Source organism: Emiliania huxleyi (assembly GCF_000372725.1).
Source record: "Emiliania huxleyi CCMP1516 unplaced genomic scaffold EMIHUscaffold_5, whole genome shotgun sequence".
Lineage (NCBI taxonomy): Eukaryota > Haptophyta > Isochrysidales > Noelaerhabdaceae > Emiliania > Emiliania huxleyi.
Window position 1 is genome coordinate 1,440,175 of NW_005198244.1, and position 17,641 is coordinate 1,457,815.

At 64.9% G+C, this 17,641-nt stretch overlaps 5 protein-coding genes across 5 annotated transcripts; 4 read left to right on the plus strand and 1 right to left on the minus strand.

Annotated features, from left to right (window-relative positions):
- Positions 1–2,163: 2,163 nt before the first annotated feature.
- On the plus strand, positions 2,164–4,089 carry EMIHUDRAFT_96482 (hypothetical protein; the record flags this gene model as incomplete). Its single annotated transcript, XM_005767190.1, has 5 exons — positions 2,164–2,831; positions 2,907–3,090; positions 3,252–3,317; positions 3,468–3,524; positions 3,604–4,089. The coding sequence occupies 5 exons, from the start codon at positions 2,164–2,166 to the stop codon at positions 4,087–4,089; spliced, it is 1,461 nt and encodes a 486-aa protein (XP_005767247.1).
- Positions 4,090–6,115: 2,026 nt separating this feature from the next.
- Positions 6,116–7,474, plus strand: EMIHUDRAFT_432664 (hypothetical protein). The gene has a single exon (XM_005767191.1). It carries the CDS (start codon positions 6,128–6,130, stop codon positions 7,283–7,285), a length of 1,158 nt encoding a protein of 385 aa, XP_005767248.1. The 5' UTR covers positions 6,116–6,127; the 3' UTR covers positions 7,286–7,474.
- Positions 7,475–8,516: 1,042 nt separating this feature from the next.
- Positions 8,517–10,250, plus strand: Fpg3-1 (putative formamidopyrimidine-DNA glycosylase; the record flags this gene model as incomplete). Its single annotated transcript, XM_005767192.1, has 4 exons — positions 8,517–9,315; positions 9,449–9,558; positions 9,765–9,866; positions 10,218–10,250. The coding sequence occupies 4 exons, from the start codon at positions 8,517–8,519 to the stop codon at positions 10,248–10,250; spliced, it is 1,044 nt and encodes a 347-aa protein (XP_005767249.1).
- Positions 10,251–10,886: 636 nt separating this feature from the next.
- Positions 10,887–11,762, plus strand: EMIHUDRAFT_197398 (hypothetical protein; the record flags this gene model as incomplete). The annotated part of the gene is made up of 1 exon (XM_005767193.1): positions 10,887–11,762. The coding sequence occupies one exon, from the start codon at positions 10,887–10,889 to the stop codon at positions 11,760–11,762; it is 876 nt and encodes a 291-aa protein (XP_005767250.1).
- A 3,190-nt stretch (positions 11,763–14,952) lies between these two features.
- EMIHUDRAFT_61931 (hypothetical protein) lies at positions 14,953–16,086 on the minus strand (the record flags this gene model as incomplete). Its single annotated transcript, XM_005767194.1, has 1 exon — positions 14,953–16,086. A coding segment is annotated over one exon (1,134 nt), but the record flags the coding sequence as incomplete, so codon positions are not given.
- Positions 16,087–17,641: the final 1,555 nt, after the last annotated feature.

Genomic DNA, 17,641 nt, shown 5'->3' on the forward strand with positions numbered 1-17,641 from the left:
GACCATTGGAGGGTTTTGTGTAAATGTGATGAGGGCGCCCTGGCAGTGATCGATGCTCCGAAGAGAGAGACCAGCTGGCTGCTAGTCTGCGTTTCTTTTTTACGCCCGGATCGACAGAGAGTTCAGCACGTGTACACCCCCGCAGCACCCCCGTCTGTTCCGCGTCAACTCTTTCGTGCATTCGCGACAGCGGAGTTCGCGACTGAGAGCTGCCGCAGACGGACAGCGCTGTGGTTGGTATCTCGTCTGCCACCCAGATCCCAGACCCGGCATACCCGAAGAAGAAAAGCCGGCCGCTGGCGGAGGGGAAGCGGATCGCAGTGCAGGTGTCTCGGTTTTGTGTAGGACCGGGCTCCCTTTTGTTTTCCCGGTTGCCTGAAAAGGCGCGAAAATTGGGTCTTTCGCGCCTCGTTGCTCGTTGTGCCTGCCTGCTACCCGTTTTCCGATGAGCTTGCTGTGTGTCCTCAACGCCGCCAGCGCCACGACGCGCCATCCACAGGCGGCGCACGCAGCCGCGCGGGCGGGCGGATCGCGCGGCGCTCCGCCACGCCCCCCACACGTGCAGCACCTCAGCTTTACCAAGTCGCCGACCCAAGTCGCGCGCTGTGGTCTGTGCGGTGTGAATGAAGGCGACCCCGACGCCCGACCCGGACCGCGACCGACTTCCCGGACTCCAGACAGAGTCGAGACACTGCGCGGAGTGCGGCACCGACCGACCGACCCCCTTTCCGCCTAGGGTCGCCCATGAGTCGCTCGCAAAATCCCGCACAAACCACAATCTTTGGACGTAGTGCCGCTGCCGGCGAGCACGCACAAAATAATGGCAAAACCCTGCTGTTGCCACGCTTGCTCCAAGAACGAGATCCGAGCCAGAAACGTCTCCAGCCAGCCGTTGCGCCTGAGGGAGGGTGTAGAGGATGTAGAGTGTAGAGCGCTGTAGAGCTGTAGAGCTGTAGAGCGCTGTAGAGCTGTAGAGCTCTACATCCGCCGCGTGACGAAGCGCGTGCGTTGTAGAGCGATGTAGAGGCGCTCTACAACGTGAAATCTCTACAACAAACTCTACATCATAAGCGGCGAACGAGGCACGGTCGCTCTCCGACATGAGGCGCGTTGCACTTGCCAGTGCTGCCCTGGCCTTCTGTCTGCCCGCCCAATGGGTGGGAGGTGCCTCTGCTGCTGTGGCATGCCTCACGGCTGCGACTGGCCGGCGCCTCGGCGCGTCAGCTCGGCTCGGCGTAGCGATAGTGGCCAGCGCAACTCGCCTGGACTCAACGCTCAGCCAGGAGCTCGCCTCCCGCACACGCGCTTGGCGCGAGTCATGGCGCATGCAACGCGTCTGAATGCTCGCCTCGCCTCGCGCAAATGCGACCGTCCTCGCAGCCGACAGTCCACCGCCTGCTAAAGAAGCACTGCGACGAATGCGGCACCGGCGACGCATGGCAGGCTGGTCATGACGCAGTTATAGGGTGTTGTGTGCCATCAGAGTGACTCTCTGTGTGTCAGGGATAGTCAGGGCCGTCCATCAGAGCTCCAGTAAGCTCGGAGACACCCCATTAGTGCGACTCGGCCTCTTTGAGTCACTGCCTTCCCGGCGGTTTGGCTGGTAGAGCCTCTACAACAAGCTCTACAAACTACAACAAAATCGCGCTCTACATCGCTCTACAACGCAGGCGCTTCGTCCCGCGGCGGATGTAGAGCTCTACAGCTCTACAGGGCTCCAGAGCGCTCTACATCTCTACAACTCTACAGCGCTCTACACTCTACATCCTCTACACCCTCCCTCAGCGTTGCGCCAGGCACGAAAGTCGAAGAGCCGCAGAGCGGTTTCTTCCATCATCGCCAAGGAGAAGAATTAAAACCTAGGTCTATGAAGAATTACACACACAAATCCCTGTGTGGTGGCGGCGTGCCGTCCTCCCATCCCGCGCTTTTCTTCTTTTATGAAGATTATGGAATTTTGTCCGACTTCGACTATTGTTGAGATTACTGTCTTTTGAGCCGTCTATTGCCCCTTCTGTGGTGAGTTGATTCCACTCATTTTCTTCACCCTTGGGACCCCCTCCCAGCTCAAGGCACGACGGCAAGAACCCAAGGGTGAACTCATTTTCTTGGAAGGAGAAAGAAATGGTGATTGCTGTCGGGCGCTGGATCGCCGCCCGTCCCATGGCCAAACTCCTAGGCATTGACGCCGTTGACGCGGTGGTCGCGCGCTGTGTGCGCGACGTCGAGGCGATCGACGTGCACACGCACCTCCTCCCGCCGACACACGGCAACCTCCTCCTTTGGGGTATCGACGAGCTCCTCACCTACCACTATCTGGTCGCCGAGCTGTTCATGGTGATGCCATGCGTCTCTGAGGAGGACTCCGTCTCCGTCGGCGACGCAGCTCCCTCGCCGGACGACTTTTACGGCTGGCCAAAGCCGCGGCAGGCGGAGCTCGTCTTTGAGGAGCTATTTGTGAAGCGGACGCCGCTCAGCGAGGCGTGCCGCGGCGTGGTGACGACGCTCAGCCGACTCGGGCGCGGGGAGCAGCTTCGCGCGGCGGTGCGGCTCCCCTCGCGGCCGCGACTGACCGCGCTGCGCGACTGGTTCGCCGCGCAAGACGCGTCGGACCACCTCGAGCGCGTCTTCCGGCTGTCCAAGCTCAAGTATGCAGGCGCGGGCGCGGCGGAGCGGAGGCGCGAGCCTGTGAACGGCGCATCTTCACACACCAGCGTTCCAACAGTCATGACCAACATCCCGTTCGCGCCCGAGGAGGCGGAGCACTGGACGGCGTCGCCGCAGCCGCCGCTGACGCCGCGGCTCAAGACGGCGCTGCGGGTCGACCCGATGTGCGCAGTGCCACTCGACTCGCGGTGACTGCCCGCTGGTCCCTCCGGCTCAGCGCCCCTCCTCCCGCTTGCCAGGCTTGTCGGGGACTGGCGCGGCATCTGCTCCGTCCTGCGGCGCGCCTCGCCGCCGCACCCACTCTCCATGGAGGGTTGCGTCGCCTACCTCAAGGAGTGGGTGCGGCGCATCCGCCCGATCTACCTCATGGCGTCGACGCCGGCGGGCTTCACGTACACGCCGACCGCAGCCGGCCCCGCGGCCGTGCGCAAGCAGCCGCCGGCGGGCGGCGGCTCGGCGGCGGAGGAGGGGAGGGGCGGGCAGGAGGGTTCTGGCGGCGCGTACCCGAGCGCGGCAGAGCTGCTCGCGGCGGGCGCTGCTCGCAGAGATGGCTCGAGATAGACCCGCTATCGCCACGAGATTAGGCGGAGCTGCTCGAAGGGGCGCTGCTGCGCGTGGCGATGGAGGAGGGCCTCCCGCTGGCGCTCAAGGTGCGGCACACTCACCCCACCCATGCGTGTACCGGGCCGCGCGCTTGCAACGCCGCGGGGCTTCTGCTCGTCTCAGGACGTGGAGATGCGGGGGCATGCTCCCCGGCCCGAGACTAGCGCGCGGAGAATCTCACCTTGCGTTGGCCTTAGGTGGGCGCGGTGCGCGGCGCGAACCCGGCGCTGCAGGCTGGCGGCGACGGCGTCGAGGTGTCGCCGCCTCGGCCGGCTCTGCACAAGCCCACTCCATCTCGGGAGATCTCGGCTGATCTCGGCTGATCTCGGGCAGGTGTCGCGGCTCGACTGGCTGCGGACTCTCTGCGCGGGGTATCCGTCGGTCAAGTTCCTGGTGACGGTCCTCTCGGCGGTGAACCAGCACGAGCTGTGCGTGCTCGCGCGCAAGTTCGGGAACCTGCACGTCTATGGCTGTTGGTGGTTCTGCAACAACCCCTCCATCATCGAGACCACCACGCGGATGCGGCTCGAGATGCTCGGCACCGCCTTCACCTGCCAACACTCGGACGCGCGGGCGCGAGACAGCAGCTCGCGACCCTCCGGCACTGCGCCCGCTCCCTCACGCCGCCGGCTATTGCGCGCGCAGGTGCTCGATCAGCTCGTGTACAAGTGGGCGCACTCGCGCGAGGCGGTGACGCCGGTGCTCGCCGCGCAGTACCGCAAGCTGCTCGAGGCGGGCTGGCCGCTGAGCGAGGCCGACGTCGAGCGCGACGTCGGCCTGCTCTTTGGGGGCGCGTACGAGGAGTTCCTCGCAAAGTAAAATATTCCAGAGGCGGGGCGGGGATGTACAGAGAAAGAAGAAACAGTCAGCCGGCGTGGACGAGTCAGCGTTGAGTTTTTTCTCAGACCACGTGCCTCTTGACATCCGTTCTTGAAAAAGTGGGTGGGTGGGTAAACGCTTCGTAGGCCCCGCCCCCGGATGGTGAGTGGGTGGGTGTGGGGGTGGGGGTCGGGGTGGTGTGACTGTGCTCCCATGTGCGTGCACTCCGACTGTGGTGGGTGGGTGGGTGGGTGGGTGAGGTTTGGTCGTTTCTCTCTCCCCTTCCTTTGCGCGCGTCTTCGAGGCACAGCTCTCGTCGTTGCCACAGCATGAGATGTCGTTCCTCGCACCGTGCCCACGCGACGGCACCAGCTGACCGAGATCGCGCTCCCCGACGGCTGCCGCGTGCCTTACGGGCGGCTTACGGCGCGCTCAACAAGTCATCCGAGGGCGGACTGCTGATTACGCTCGACGAGTGCGACGCCGCTCTCTAGCAGCTCGAGGCTCTCCGCCGAGCTCGATGACGAGGCGGCCGTTATTATCTCCTGTCCTCGGGAGGGCGACGGCGGCGGTGTAGAGTCGGCGCTCGGCGGCGCGCTCCCGATGGCAAATATTCGCCTCACAGTCAAACACGGCTGCTCACACGCCCAGCCGTGCTCTGGTGCGTCGCTTCTCCTCTGCCGCCGCCGAGATGTCGAGGCCGGGGCGCACTCATCGACTTGGGCTATTATCTGCCCTCGGGCTGGCGAGGTACTCCCACGCCTCTCGGGGTTTTAGTCTGGCCGAGTCAACCCGAGATGCTGGGGCGAGCCTCGGCGAGACTGCGTCAGCTGTTCCCACAGCAGGCTGGAAGTACCTCGCCAGCCCTCGGGAGGGCGGCGGCGGTGGAGTAGGGGCGGCGGCGAGCTCCCGGTTGCAAATACTCGCCTCGCGGTCCAAGATGGCGGCTAGCGCCCCCAACCGTGCACCAGCATGCCTCTCTAGTCCCGCCTGCCACCCAGATACCGAGGGCAGGGCGCACTCATCGACTTGGGCTATTATCTGCCCTCGGGAGGGCGGCGGCGGCGGTGTAGGGGCGGCGGCGAGCTCCCGGTTGCAAATACTCGCCTCACTGTCCAAGAGATGGCGGCTCACACGCCCAACCATGCTCTGGTGCGTCGATTGGGTCGCTGCCCGTGTCTCTGTCTTATCGGCGGGACGACGACAAGCTACCCCTAACCCTAACCGTGCGGAGCGTGTGGAGGTTAGGTCTCTGCTCGCGCGTCACCTCGAGTCCCTTCCCACTGCTTGATCCAACCCTTGGCCCTTTGATGTCCAGTGCAGCACATGTACTCTTGGTGTGTGTGCTGTGGGCCCTCCTTGTCTCTGCAATAGACCGTGTGAGGTAACACCTACCTACCTACCTACCTAACCCTAACCCTAACCCTAACCCTAACCCTAACCCTAACCCTAACCCTAACCCTAACCCTAACCCTAACCCTAACCCTACTAACCCTGCCCTAACCCGAAGAACTCTCGGAGCATTCACCGAGAGCTCGCGTCAACGGACCGCTGGTTCTTCCATTCCGACCCGAAGCGGCCCGTTCTTAGGAGCTGCACAACGGCTTGAACTCTCTGACCCTAACCCTAACCCTAACCCTAACCCTAACCCCTCGGCTGTGGGTCAGACTGTGTGCTGTATAAGGCGCGCGAGGCTGGGTGCTTTGCTACCTTGCTTGTGTCTCCCGTGGCCGGAGGATTGGTTGGGTGGTGGGTGGGGGTGGGTCGGTCGGTGTGGGTGGGTTTCCTCACCGTGAGGTGGGTGGGTGGGGTGGGTGGGTGGTTCCAAGCCTCAGCCGGGCCGCCGTGAGGTGGGTGGTTGGGTGGGGGGCTCAAGAAGCTCGTGCACGTGAACGGATGTCTAGAGGCACGTGGTGTCAGAAAAATAAAAAAACGCTAGCGGATCCGGCTTATCACGCTCTCCCCTCTCCGGTCGGTCTTAGTCGCACGGCCGGAACAAGGCGTTCTTCTCAAGGACCTGTCGAAAGCCCGACGAAAGATGTTTGTCCTTGCCACCGCTGCGCTCGCCGTTGTGGCGCGCCCGCAGCGTGCGCTCGTCGAGCGCGCGGGCCCACTCGCACCCGCGCCTCCACAACCCGAAGCACTCTTGAGCGACATCTCCAGCGGCGCCACGGTCGAAAGCGACGGTGACCTCCCTCTGTCAGTCTCGCGTCGGCTCCCGGCATGGGGCACTGAGATCAACGATGGCGTCGACTTCAAGCACGACGGTGACCTCCCTCCGTCAGTGTCGCGTCGGCTCCCGGCATGGGGCACTGCAGTCAACGATGGCGTCGACTTCAAGCTGATCACGAAGGCCGACAAGGGACACGTTCACGCCCTCGTCGGCGCCACCTGGTTCGTCTCAGCCTACGGCCTCCTTTTCGACTCGCTCGCTTCGGAACTCGCAGACCCAGGCCATCCGGTCGCACTCGCGCACGGCATGCACTTGCCCGTCCTCGTGGCCATGGCCGCCGGTGTCGGCGTCTCCATCAGCGGTTTTCCGATGATGCCGCGGTCTCGGATGTTTAGCGCGTATGCCAAGCAGATGAGCGCGTCGATGCTCAGCACGGCCACGCTCTGCCTGATCGTCGCCGCGAGTGTGTTCGATCCAAGCGAGCTGCCGGCGGCGGATCTGACCCACGCACTCATCGTCGCGTCGATGTTGGCCCAGAGCGTGGACATTGTTGTCGACCAGAAGCCGTGGAACATCGTGCCGACCGTCACATCCCTCCGCCTGCAGCTCCCTCCCCCGCCGGTCGTCAAGCTCGCAATGGCCATCAGCCTCGGCTGGTGCGCGATGGCGTTCGGCGTGTACGTCCACTTTGCGGGCGCCGCCACGGGGGCTCTCTCCGACCTTTCGGACGTCGATCGCGCCTTTGCCGGCCAGATGGCGCTCGGCCTGGTGATGGGCCCTGCGTCTGAGGCCTTTGTGGGGACGCTCATCCAGAAGGAGCGCTTCCGCGGCCTAAAAGACGCCAGCCGGCCCTACAAGTTTGTGCACCCGCTGGAGGACGGCCTCTTCCGCCCCAACCACGTGATGGAGGCGCTCGAGTTGGCATTCAACGTGCCCGGTCCTCAGATCGCCTGCATAGCGGCGGCGATGGCCACAGGCCACGGCGACTCGGTGCGCCACGTCTTCCTCCTCCCGTTCGCGTGATGGCCACACCAAGAGAGAGAGCCTGTGCCGTACATGCCTGATGTTGGGCACGCCGGGCGGATCCTCGCTCTCTCTCTCCACCCCCCCCCCCTCTCTGGCTCTCTCTCTCCTCTTCTCTCCACGTTCTTTCTTTTCGGGTTTTAAGAACATTGTCTATTGATCACGTAAGACGCTTAAAATTAAGAAGACACTGACGACTGACCACAATATGACTTTGGACCTTTGCGAGAGGTGGCGAGCGGAGCAAGCGCGGTGTAGGCGCGCCCACGCGGCGCAGCGGCTCTCCCGCGACCATAGCCCCTCCCGCAGCCGCAGCCGTAGCCGCAGCCCCAACTCTTGCTGCTCTTCTAGTGTCGGGTAGTGACCAGGGGGTGAGGGGACGGATTGAAGATCCCTCACACCAAGATCGTGCAGGGCGGGGACACATGTCCCTAAATCCCATCTCGTCTCAGAGTTTGACCGTTTTTATTTATTTACCACAATATGGGTGCGCGCAGCCAGCCATTCTCGCCTGCGAGAGCGGCTGCGCGTTCAACGGGAGCGTGAATGGGAACTTTGAGGGAGGCGCGGTCCTACTTCGCTACGACGCTGCGGCGGGCGTGGGGCGTGCACTTTGCGCGCGAGTTCGCGCGGCACCGCCTCCGACGCGTGGTGTTCGTGGGGGCCCCGCGCCGACAGCCGCGGGCAGGCCTCTCGCGACGGCCGATGGCGACTGGCCGGCGCTCTCGGCGGGCCGGAGTTTGCGGCGCACGCGCTGCGCGTAGGCGGTGCGTGGGCGGGCGGCCCGCCTGGCCGATGAGCACCGGACGCGAGGGTCGGTCGGCTCCTAACTAACTAGCTGTATCCTGTATATATATTCGCGATCTGCCGGCGTGCGTATGAGCTCACTAGCTAGAGCTCACACTAGAGGCCGTCATCGCATTCGCCTTCCTGGTACCCAGCGCTGGCTTCTGACTGTCGTTGCTGGTCTCTCCCTTCTCGACTGTCTGTGCTTGTGCGTCTTTGGGTCCGGGCTAGGGTCCGGGGTTGTGTTTTTGTGCGCGCGGGCCTTCTAGGCCCGCGGGTAGTCTCACCCCATCCCCAGGGCCTCCAGGGCTCGCGCCTCAACCTCTCACAGACCAGCGCAAAGCGCCATAGGACGTATTTTCTTCTCAATAACAAGGCTGTGAATGGGAAAGGAATTCTCCGGGAACGACACCGACACCCTATCATCGAGACCGGAAGAACGAGCATGGTCGAGGGCCACAGCGTCCATCGCATCGCCACACAGCACACGCGCAGGTTGTGCGGCCGCTCGTACAAGGCCTCGTCGCCCAATGGCCGCTTCGCCGAGGGCGCGAGGCTCATCAACGGCCGCAGCTTCTCGAGGATCGAGGCTGTCGGCAAGAACCTCTTCGCCTTCTTCGCCGCTGCTGGCCAGCCTGACGTCGTTATGCACGTCCACTTCGGCATGAGCGGCCGATGGTCGGTCGAGGACGCCGCCAAGGCTGCACCTGCCAAGGACACGACGCGTCTGCAGCTCGAGGGCCACGGCATCGTCTCGAGCCTCTCGGCGATGACCGTGCAGCACGGCGGCGTCGAGATGTTCGAGAAGAAGCGGGCGGAACTGGGCGAGGACCCCATCCGAGCGGACGCCGATGCGGAGGCGCTCTGGGAACGCGTCTCCAGGTCGAAGAAGACCATTGGGCTGCTGCTGATGGACCAAGGCTTCTTCGCAGGAGTCGGCAACATCTACCGCGCCGAGATCCTCTTCGTCGCTTCTGTGCACCCGAACACGCCCGGGAAGGCGCTGAGCCGCGCAGAGTTCGACCGGGTGTGGGCGGCGTCCGTCAAGTTGATGCGGCGCGGCTACGAGGAGGGATCGATCCTCACCGTGGACAAGGCGGAGGCGCTGGCGCTCGGCAGGCCGGGCCTGCGCCGCTGGATCTACAACAGCGCAAAGTGCGGCCGGTGCAACGGGCGCGTCGCGTCATGGGACGTGGCCGGGCGCACGTGCTACGCGTGCGCCGCGTGCCAGCCGCTCGACCCGAGTCGCGCCGAGGAGGCCGAGGCGGCTGCGCCCCCCAAGCTGTTTAACTCGCACTGCGCCGGCGAGGGCCCGCGGCGCGGCCTGCGAGGCCGGCTAGAGCCCTCCCTGAAGCCTCCTGGAGCCTTCCTGTGCAGGCGAGAGCCTCGAGGCGCGACTCGCCCAGCCTGCGAAGCTGCGGGTGGCGGAGCTGCGCGAGGCGCTCACGGCGGCAGGCCTCGACGCCGGCGGCAAGAAGGCAGAGCTGGTGAGCCGCCTCGAGGCGCACCGCCTCCAAGGGGCTGACGCAGCCGCCGCACCCGCGCCGCCGCACGCGGCCAAGCCGGCGGTCAAGCCAGCGACGACGCAGCGGCCAATCAAGTCGGCCCGCGCCGCGGCGGCCGAGAAGGCGGCGAGCCGCTGGGTGTGGAGCCGGTAGAGCCGTCCCAGAGGCATCTCGGAGCCTTGCTGTAGGCGGCGGCGGGCGAGTCGCGAGCGGTGGAGCACGTCGCCGAGTGGGAGGTGGGGCTCGACGGCGCTGGTGCCGGCCAAGTTGATCTGCCGCAAGAGCAAGCGGTGCCCACGCCAAAGCGGCCGCGCCGTCGCGGCCGTGCGGCCGCGCCTGACGCGTCCGCGTCCGCCGGCCCAGAGGTGGCGCGCGCGGCGGAGCGCCGCACGCGGGCGCGCCACAAGGCGTGAGCATTGGGAAACGATAGGCCTATGTGATTTCCAGCATCTGGACGCATTTCGGCTGGTTTCTTGCCTGTTTTCCACAAATTTTTCATCTTTTGCACTTACTCTGCGCACATAAAAAATATACAGGCCTCGTGAGTCTCGTGTCAGGTTCTCGCTCATCCACCCACCCTCCTCGACCTTCCCGACGATGTGGGTGTCCCTGCTTCCGGCTACTGCATGTACCTGAGCTAGGGCCTGAGAGGCCTCGCTGGAGCCGAGGCATAGCGGCGTGATTTCGGACCTCCACCACCCCCGTCTTGTCCCGGGTCTAGCGGCGTCTTGTCCCGGGCTGAGTGTCATCAACACTAGCCGGCCCGCTGTTCCTAGGGTTGCGCGAGCTGTCCGAAGCTGTCACAGCTAGGGTTGCAAGACCTCAAAAGCCGGTCATCCACCCCGAAAGTGGCCGCCCTCCCCTCCAGAGCGCCGCCACAGCCGTCTTGCAAAACGGCCCAACCACCGACACGACCGCCACCGTCCGGCGGCAAGGCATACGCTCTGAGGCCGTAGAATGGTGACAGCTGCATCTAGCTCTTTGCGCGGGTCAAGTGTACGTGGTCTCCCCTTGATGGTCCTAGGCGGGCTTCTCCACAGGAGTCGATCTTGGAGGAGGGGCAGTGCTCACTCTGCACTCTCTGGTCGGCCTGCTGTACCGACCGTCGTGGCTTCACATCTACCTCGTGCCAGCGGCTCTCCTCGGCACCAGAGCGCTCCATCAGAACGCCAGAGCCTGTCCTGGGGCGGGTCCCTACGCCCTTACAAGCATACGCATAAAAAACCCGGACTTCAAGCGATTGTACATGTACTGCGGTGGTGTGTGCAGGTGGTGTGAGTGAATGCACAGCAACAACCTGAGCTCTCAATATGCTCTTCCACCTAGCCATGATACTTCCGACGCTGCCGCCGAAAATGCTGCCTGCGCTCTCGCACCTGGCGAACTCTCTCCACACGATTGGCGACTACTACGTGGCAGGCGACAATGACGCTGCTCTCAATGTCGCCCGCGAGGAGCCGCTCATGCTCCCTCTCGGAGCGGTAATTGGCGGCCTGGCGCTGGCCTGGCGAGGCGGCTCGCTCCCCAAGCCGCCGCCGACGCTGCTCGCCGGCACAAATCTCGACGGCAAGCCGCTGAGGCTCGCCTACAGGGCTTCGCGCGATGGTTGGGGAGCGGAACGCTTTCACGACCGTGTCGACTTTTGCGGGAGTGCCCTCGTCGTGGCAGCGAGTGGCGGCGCGGTCGCGGGAGGCTACAACCCGTCTGGGTGGGCATCCACCGATGATTACTCCTCCTCAACCAGCGCATTCGTCTTTGCGATTGAGCGCAGCGGCGTTTGGCATCGAATGGGCACCACAGGCGGCGCGGCCATCTACGACAACGCACGATCTGGGCCCACCTTTGGGTCTGATGCACTAGTCGTCGGCGCGGGCATGGCTCCGGTGATGGGAGGATTCGCCGGCCCCGACACCGAGAGCATGCAGCAGCAAGGGAGCTTGCGATCCGCCTCCTCCTTCCTCGGATCCTCCTACAACCGCGGGCCGCCTCCCTACGAGGTGTCGCTCTTTGGCGGTCGGCGAACGCAGGTGCGCCTCCGCGAGGTGGAGGTCTGGGTGGCCGACACGCCGCGCAGCAAGGCGCCGTACCGCGAAAAAGGAGGGCGCGAGCCGCGCCGCACTTTGGCGGGCCGCGCGTCCTCGAGCGACTGGAAGCGCATCTTTTCCGAGGCGGGCAAGCAGAAGTGAGAGTGAATCCGTCTACAGCCTGACTAGAATCCTGTCCTCATGGATCGACATGGTACGGTATCGTGGGGCTGGGGGAGTGCGAAAGTGGAGGGGGGCTTGGTACGTAAGAACACGACGGATGTGGCGCATCATCATCTTTCCACCCACGCGCGCATCGCTCTCACGACTCACCTCGGTCCTCGCTCAGCTCGCATTCCTCTATGGTGCTAATGCGTAAATGGACACGGCTCTGGGTGAAGGACACGAGCGGAGGAGAGCCCCACACCCCCAGGAGCAAGGGGACCACGGGACCTGGAGAGATCTCACAAAGCTCTCTGTCCCTCTGCCTCTCTCGCAGGACCTAGGTCGTCCGCGCTAGTGTGTAGGTAGTGAATTCCCTTGTCGCTTGTGTGCCCGCCCCGACAAACATCCTCAAACACACTACATGCACATGCACATGCACCCCCATGCACATGCACATATGCCCCCCCCCCCGCCCGCCCCCCCCTCTCTCACCGCGCCCTCTCGACCAAACTCTCTCCCTTTCTTCATTCAGCTAACACTGACACTGAGGAGACCGGAACGTAGCCCTCGAGAAGGACGTCGGAACTTCCGCACGGCGTCGTGCGTCCTCTTTTGTCAGAGCCATGTGCACCGCACTCCACTCGCTCCCGTCCTCCGCGGGCCTGAGTTCGATGTTTGAAAGCCTTCCCTCGAAGGAAGCACTACTCCACGTCTACCACAACGGCGAGGCGCGGGCTGAGTTCGTGGGCACTACCCTCAAGACCACCGGCGCAGACAGATACTTCTCCGAGACGCAGCTCTCCGCGCTCACAGGCCTGGTCAAGGAGGGCGGTTCGACCGAGCTGATCAAAGAGGTGCTGCTGTACTGCCCGACCCTCTGCGAGAAGTACGACTCGTACGCACCAATCGTGGTGGGTGCCAAGGAGGCGGTGAGCGCGCGGATTGATCAAGCCCGCAACCCCGACCGCCGCCCAGAGCTGATCGCGGAGGGCAAGCTTGTGATCAAGGAGGTGGCGGCGCCATACCTCTCTAAGATTGCCGACAAGAAGGCCGCGCTCCTCGCGAACAAGACCCTCGCCGACAAGCGGCTCACCTGCGCGCTGCAGGCGCTGCAAGCTGCGCGGGAGCACCCGGCTGAGACAGCAGCCGCGCTCAAAGCCACGGCACTCGACCTGCTGCAGTACGACAAGGTGGCCGAGTACCGCGACTACATTCAGACCGACGCCTTCGCCTCTGACACCCTCGCTCTCGCGAGCCGCACTCACCAGCTCGTGACCGAGGCCATACCGTCGCTCGCTCACAACGCCGCCAAACAAAGCATCGAGAGCCTTCGCGCAAGGGCTGCGGCTCTATCAACCGAGGCTCGCTCCCTACTTGATCGGGAGAGCACGTGTGCCATCGAGCGCGCGCTCTTGCTGAACGCCAAGGCACGCTCGCTGCTCTCCGAACTGGCGCTTCATGTCGCTCACCACCCGCAGGCAGGGCGGTCGCGGGAGCCGCTCGAGTCGCTTGCCGAATTCATCGCGCCAGACTCACCGGCCGAGCATATGGAGACTAGCAGCGTTGTTGACGCCGAGCCTTCGACGGCGGACACCTCAGTAGTCTCTGAAGCGGCGCCTGCGGTGGCGAAGATCGAAGCTGACGCCGTTGACACCCAAATCAACTTCATGGCCGCTGCCATGATGGCTGCCACGGCCGCGACAGCAGTTGCGGTGGCGACAGCTGCAGTGGCAACCGCCGCAACCTCTTCACAGGAGCCCCATTTTACTGCTTGAACGCTGACGGCAAGAAACGCGTGTGCCGACGCCCCTCGACGCCTCGTGTGACTCGTGTGAGTCGTGGCACGTGGGGGCCAGAATGTGGCGCGTCTATAGTCGTGTGAGTCGTGCCGAGTCGACGAGTCTGTGTTGAAGGGGAGGTTTTTGAGATTTCAACACAGTACAGCTCTCCCCCTCAAGAAGACGCTACACGGCACCAGCCGAGCAGAGCGCAGCTCAGCACATCACAGCAGAGCCCTCACGACAGGATGCCCTTGGCTCTCCCCCGCCGCCTCCATCGCAATCCGCTCCTCTTGCTCCCTCTTGCGCCTTGCCTCGCGCGCCAGCGCCGCCCTGTGGATCGCGAGCTGCTTGGCCAGGCCGAGCCGCGTCGCGGAGGTCGATCCGGGCGGCAAGGACTCGAGAACCGACTTGAGCCGGGCAGCCTCATCCGCGTGGTTGGAGGCGAGAGGGTTGGCTGCCTGCGCCCCGTGCTTCGCGTCCAGCTTCTTCTCGAGCCTCTCTCGCCTCGCTGTCTCCACGGCCGCCCGTCGGGCGGCTGCTGCCTGGCGCCGCTCGTCGGCTGCAGTCGGAGCGTCGAGCTCCTCTTCGGTCAACGCCACTGGCCTCAACAATGGTGCGTTGCCCTTCCGCTTGCTCTCGAGCGATGCTCGCCTGGCCGCGTCCAAAGCGGCCCGTCGGGCGGCCGCTGCCAGGCGCTTTACCTCGTAATCGCTCAGCTCGGCAATGGCCGCGTCGCTCTCCTCGATGGGGCTCCCGTGCAGAGAAGCACACGCGTCTCGCTCTCGCTCCACCTGTAGGGGAGCTCCCGCCTCTCGTGCTTCCTCCGTGGCTGTGGCTGGCGGGGTCTCCTTCTCCATGCGAGTAGAAGGTCGTGGCACCGAAGCAGCGGTGGTGGGCGAGATGGCGGCTTGCGCCGCGGGCCTTGGCGGCGAGGAGGAGCATTCGTCCGCCTCGCATCCACACCTCTTGGGCTTTGGTGGCGTCTCCCGCCTTTGCCGCGCGTGGCGCCGGCTGCGTACCCGAGCTTCTTGGTAGGGATTCAGTGAGAGGCCGACAGTAGCATTCTCGCGCGCCTCGGCCAGTAAGGCGGCCTGCGTGGGGCTCGCATCGCTGAGCAGCCTGGCTGCTGCACCCCGCGCTTTCCGCGCGGCTGCGGCTGCCGCACGCTCCAGCCGACGCTTGTCCATACCTTGCGCCTCGCTCTTAGGCGGCGGCTGGCCGAAGGAGCCTCCCGAAGCGCGCTGTGCCTCTTCTCTTTGCAGCCGCTTGCGAGCCGCGGTCACGTCAACCTCGCCAATAATCTCCGAGTGCACATCGCCCCCTCGTGTGTAGACGGCGCCGCTCCGCAGCGGCATACCGTCAGTGGGCGTGCTGCCGGGCTGCGGGCCGTCGACCCTCTGCCCATGCATCGCCGCCGCGTGCCGCAACGTGTTGAGCGAGTGCTCCGTGTCCTTGCTCGCCGGCGACACGGTGGCGATGATCACCGTGCCGGAGCCCTGGCGGCCGGCCTCGCTGCTTCGTTCGAAGGAGGGGCGCAGCAGAAGGGTCAGCGGGTGACGCCCGCCGGCCGCCGAGCGGAATTCGCCGCCGCCATTGAGCGAAGCGACCGAATCCTTGAGCGCGAGGAGGGAGGCGTTGATGGCCGCGCTCTCTCGCGTTCGCTCAGAAGAGTGGCTGTCGGCGTCGATGCGCTGCTCCGACCCGGCCAGGTCGACGAGTGTGAGCGAGCCCCCGGGGACGCCCGCACGCTGGACGTGGAGACGAAAGACGGCGTGCGATCTACTCGACGCGTCGTGCACGCCTGTCGCCGCTGTCTCGCGGAGGCTCGCCCCGTACTCAAAGAGAGCTCGCAGCCCTGTGGCGCCGTCCACGCGTACCTCGGCGCATGGGAGCGGCTCGACCGTGCCCGTGGCCGGGTCTGCGAGGACCTGGCACACGTCGCCGCCGCGGAGGAGGTCGCGCGCACCGCCGACGCCCAGCTCTGTGAGTGTGGCGGTGACCTCATCCGCCGGACTGAGGCTGGCGAAGAGGTCGTCGCAGAGCCGCGAATGCAGCCCGGCCATCGTGAACGTCTTGCCAGACCCGGTCTGCCCATACATCAGCACCGTCGCGGCCACTGAGCCTGCCGCCGCGCGCCGCACGAGCGGGAGGACCTCGGCCGAGTACACCTCGTCCGTCGTCGCCTCCTCGTCAAAGACGCGGTCGAAGGTGAAGCTGTGGTGATTGATGAGAAGGTTCCGGCAATCGGGCCGCATGCGGCAGTCGTGCACGACAATCGCATCGTTGCCGGCGCGGGAAAGCACGTCAAACTCGCCCGCGCGCCGCTCGTGCGGAAACAGCGGCCGCCTCCGCACACATACCCGCACCCTCTGGTGCTCTGACTCGCAATCGTCCCCACTCGGGCCCTCGAACGGTTGCGGCAGCGGACCGAGTACGTCACCTCGATAGCGCCAGATGGCAGCGTTGAATAGCTCCGCGTTGTCCCTCCGAGCGGTCCGCTTGTCGGAGTTGCGAATCGGCTGGCTCTCCGAGTTCCCCATCCGTGCGTGAGGCGCGACGGGCACGAAGCGTTGGGGGAGTGGGGGAAAAGAAATAGCTGCGTGGAGGAAGGTGGTAGTGAGAGATGAGAAGCTGGAGGAAGGTCGCTAGTGTGCTACCGTCGCTGTCCCTTTTGTCGGGAGCAGGAGATATTAACTAGGAGAGCGGTGTAGAGCTAGAGGGAGACCCGTGCCGCCGCGGGTGCAACCTGTCCTATACGAGAGAGGAATCCCTGGGACCCTGTCGTGGGTGAACCTGCCCAGCCCCCCTCGCTCCGTGTCGCGAGATGCGCTCCCCGCTCCCGTTCCCATGTGTGTCCTTGACGTCGTCCTTCGCGCTTTTCGCAAGAAAGATCCTGTTCGTGCTGGTAGAGGGAGCGACCGTCCTTCTCCCACCCCTCGGTAGCTCGTTTGGCGTGTCCGATTGATTTAGACATATTCGGTGGCTCGGATTTCCGTTTCCGTGGGCACACGTGCTCCACAGCCCCCACGTGGTGCGGCGCGAGGGAGCTGTGCAGGTAGCCTCGGTCGATGGACGATGGAGTGGTCCTCGCCCCTGCAGCCTCGCCCGCGTCGAAGCCACCTTTTGGCTGGGAGAGAGAGACATTTTTAGCAATACCAAACCATTTCTTTTGTTGGCTGGGTGCACCTGAGCCCTCATGTGGTCATAGAGAGCCCGCGCTTGGCTTTCATTCAGGTGGCATGACGAGGGGTGAGTGAGGTGGCGGAGCCAGCTAGGCAGCTACCTGGGCCCACCTTGCATCTAACATCTGTATGTGCTAGCATATCGTGCGGGGAGACCCGCGTGCCCGGTGCGACGTCCGGCTGGGGTAACTCAAAAGAAAACCCGCTTACATCATTAGCCTCGTCAAGACACAAAACGCAAGAGCACACACTTCGGCACCAACGCGATTAGCCGCGGCCTCGTCGCCCTGCAGCGTCTCGCCACAGCTCGCGGGCCGTCTCGCCCCACGATGCTGGCGGCCGTCAAGGCGTACGGGTCTGGAAAAGGCATCTTTGGCCTCGGCGGAGCGGACAAGCACGGTGCGCCGCGCGCGAAACGGCCACTCTCTGAGCGCGCACAGAGAGAGTGGGACGCTCTATCTGTGTGCCCGCGCGCCCCTTTCCGCGCAGTCCCACCTTTGGCTAAGCCGTCAAGCCTCTGCTGGCGTGCAGGCGCCGACGCCGAGCAGTCCACGCAGCAGCAGCAGCGGCAGCAGCAGCAGGCAAAGGCTGGTCGGTGCGACACGTCGTCCCCGTCCACATCTGGAGAACCGTCGCCCTCGGCGTCGGCCTGCGCGCCCAGCGCGAGCAAGGACGCCTCGCTCGCGCTGCTCAACCGGTCGCCCGATGCGTCGTCTCTCTCCCGCATGCGCCGCAACGAGTCGGCCGCCGCGGCGCTGCAGAGCCTGGGAGCCGGCGAGGCAGAGGGGAGCGGCGGCGGCGCGGGCGAGCGGTGCGGCGGGCGGCTGCCCAAGAACAAGTCGTTTGCCGTGCTGCACCAGCTGCGCGCGCGCGAGGCGGAGCAGCCTCAGACGGAGGCGAGCCGCTCGCTCGT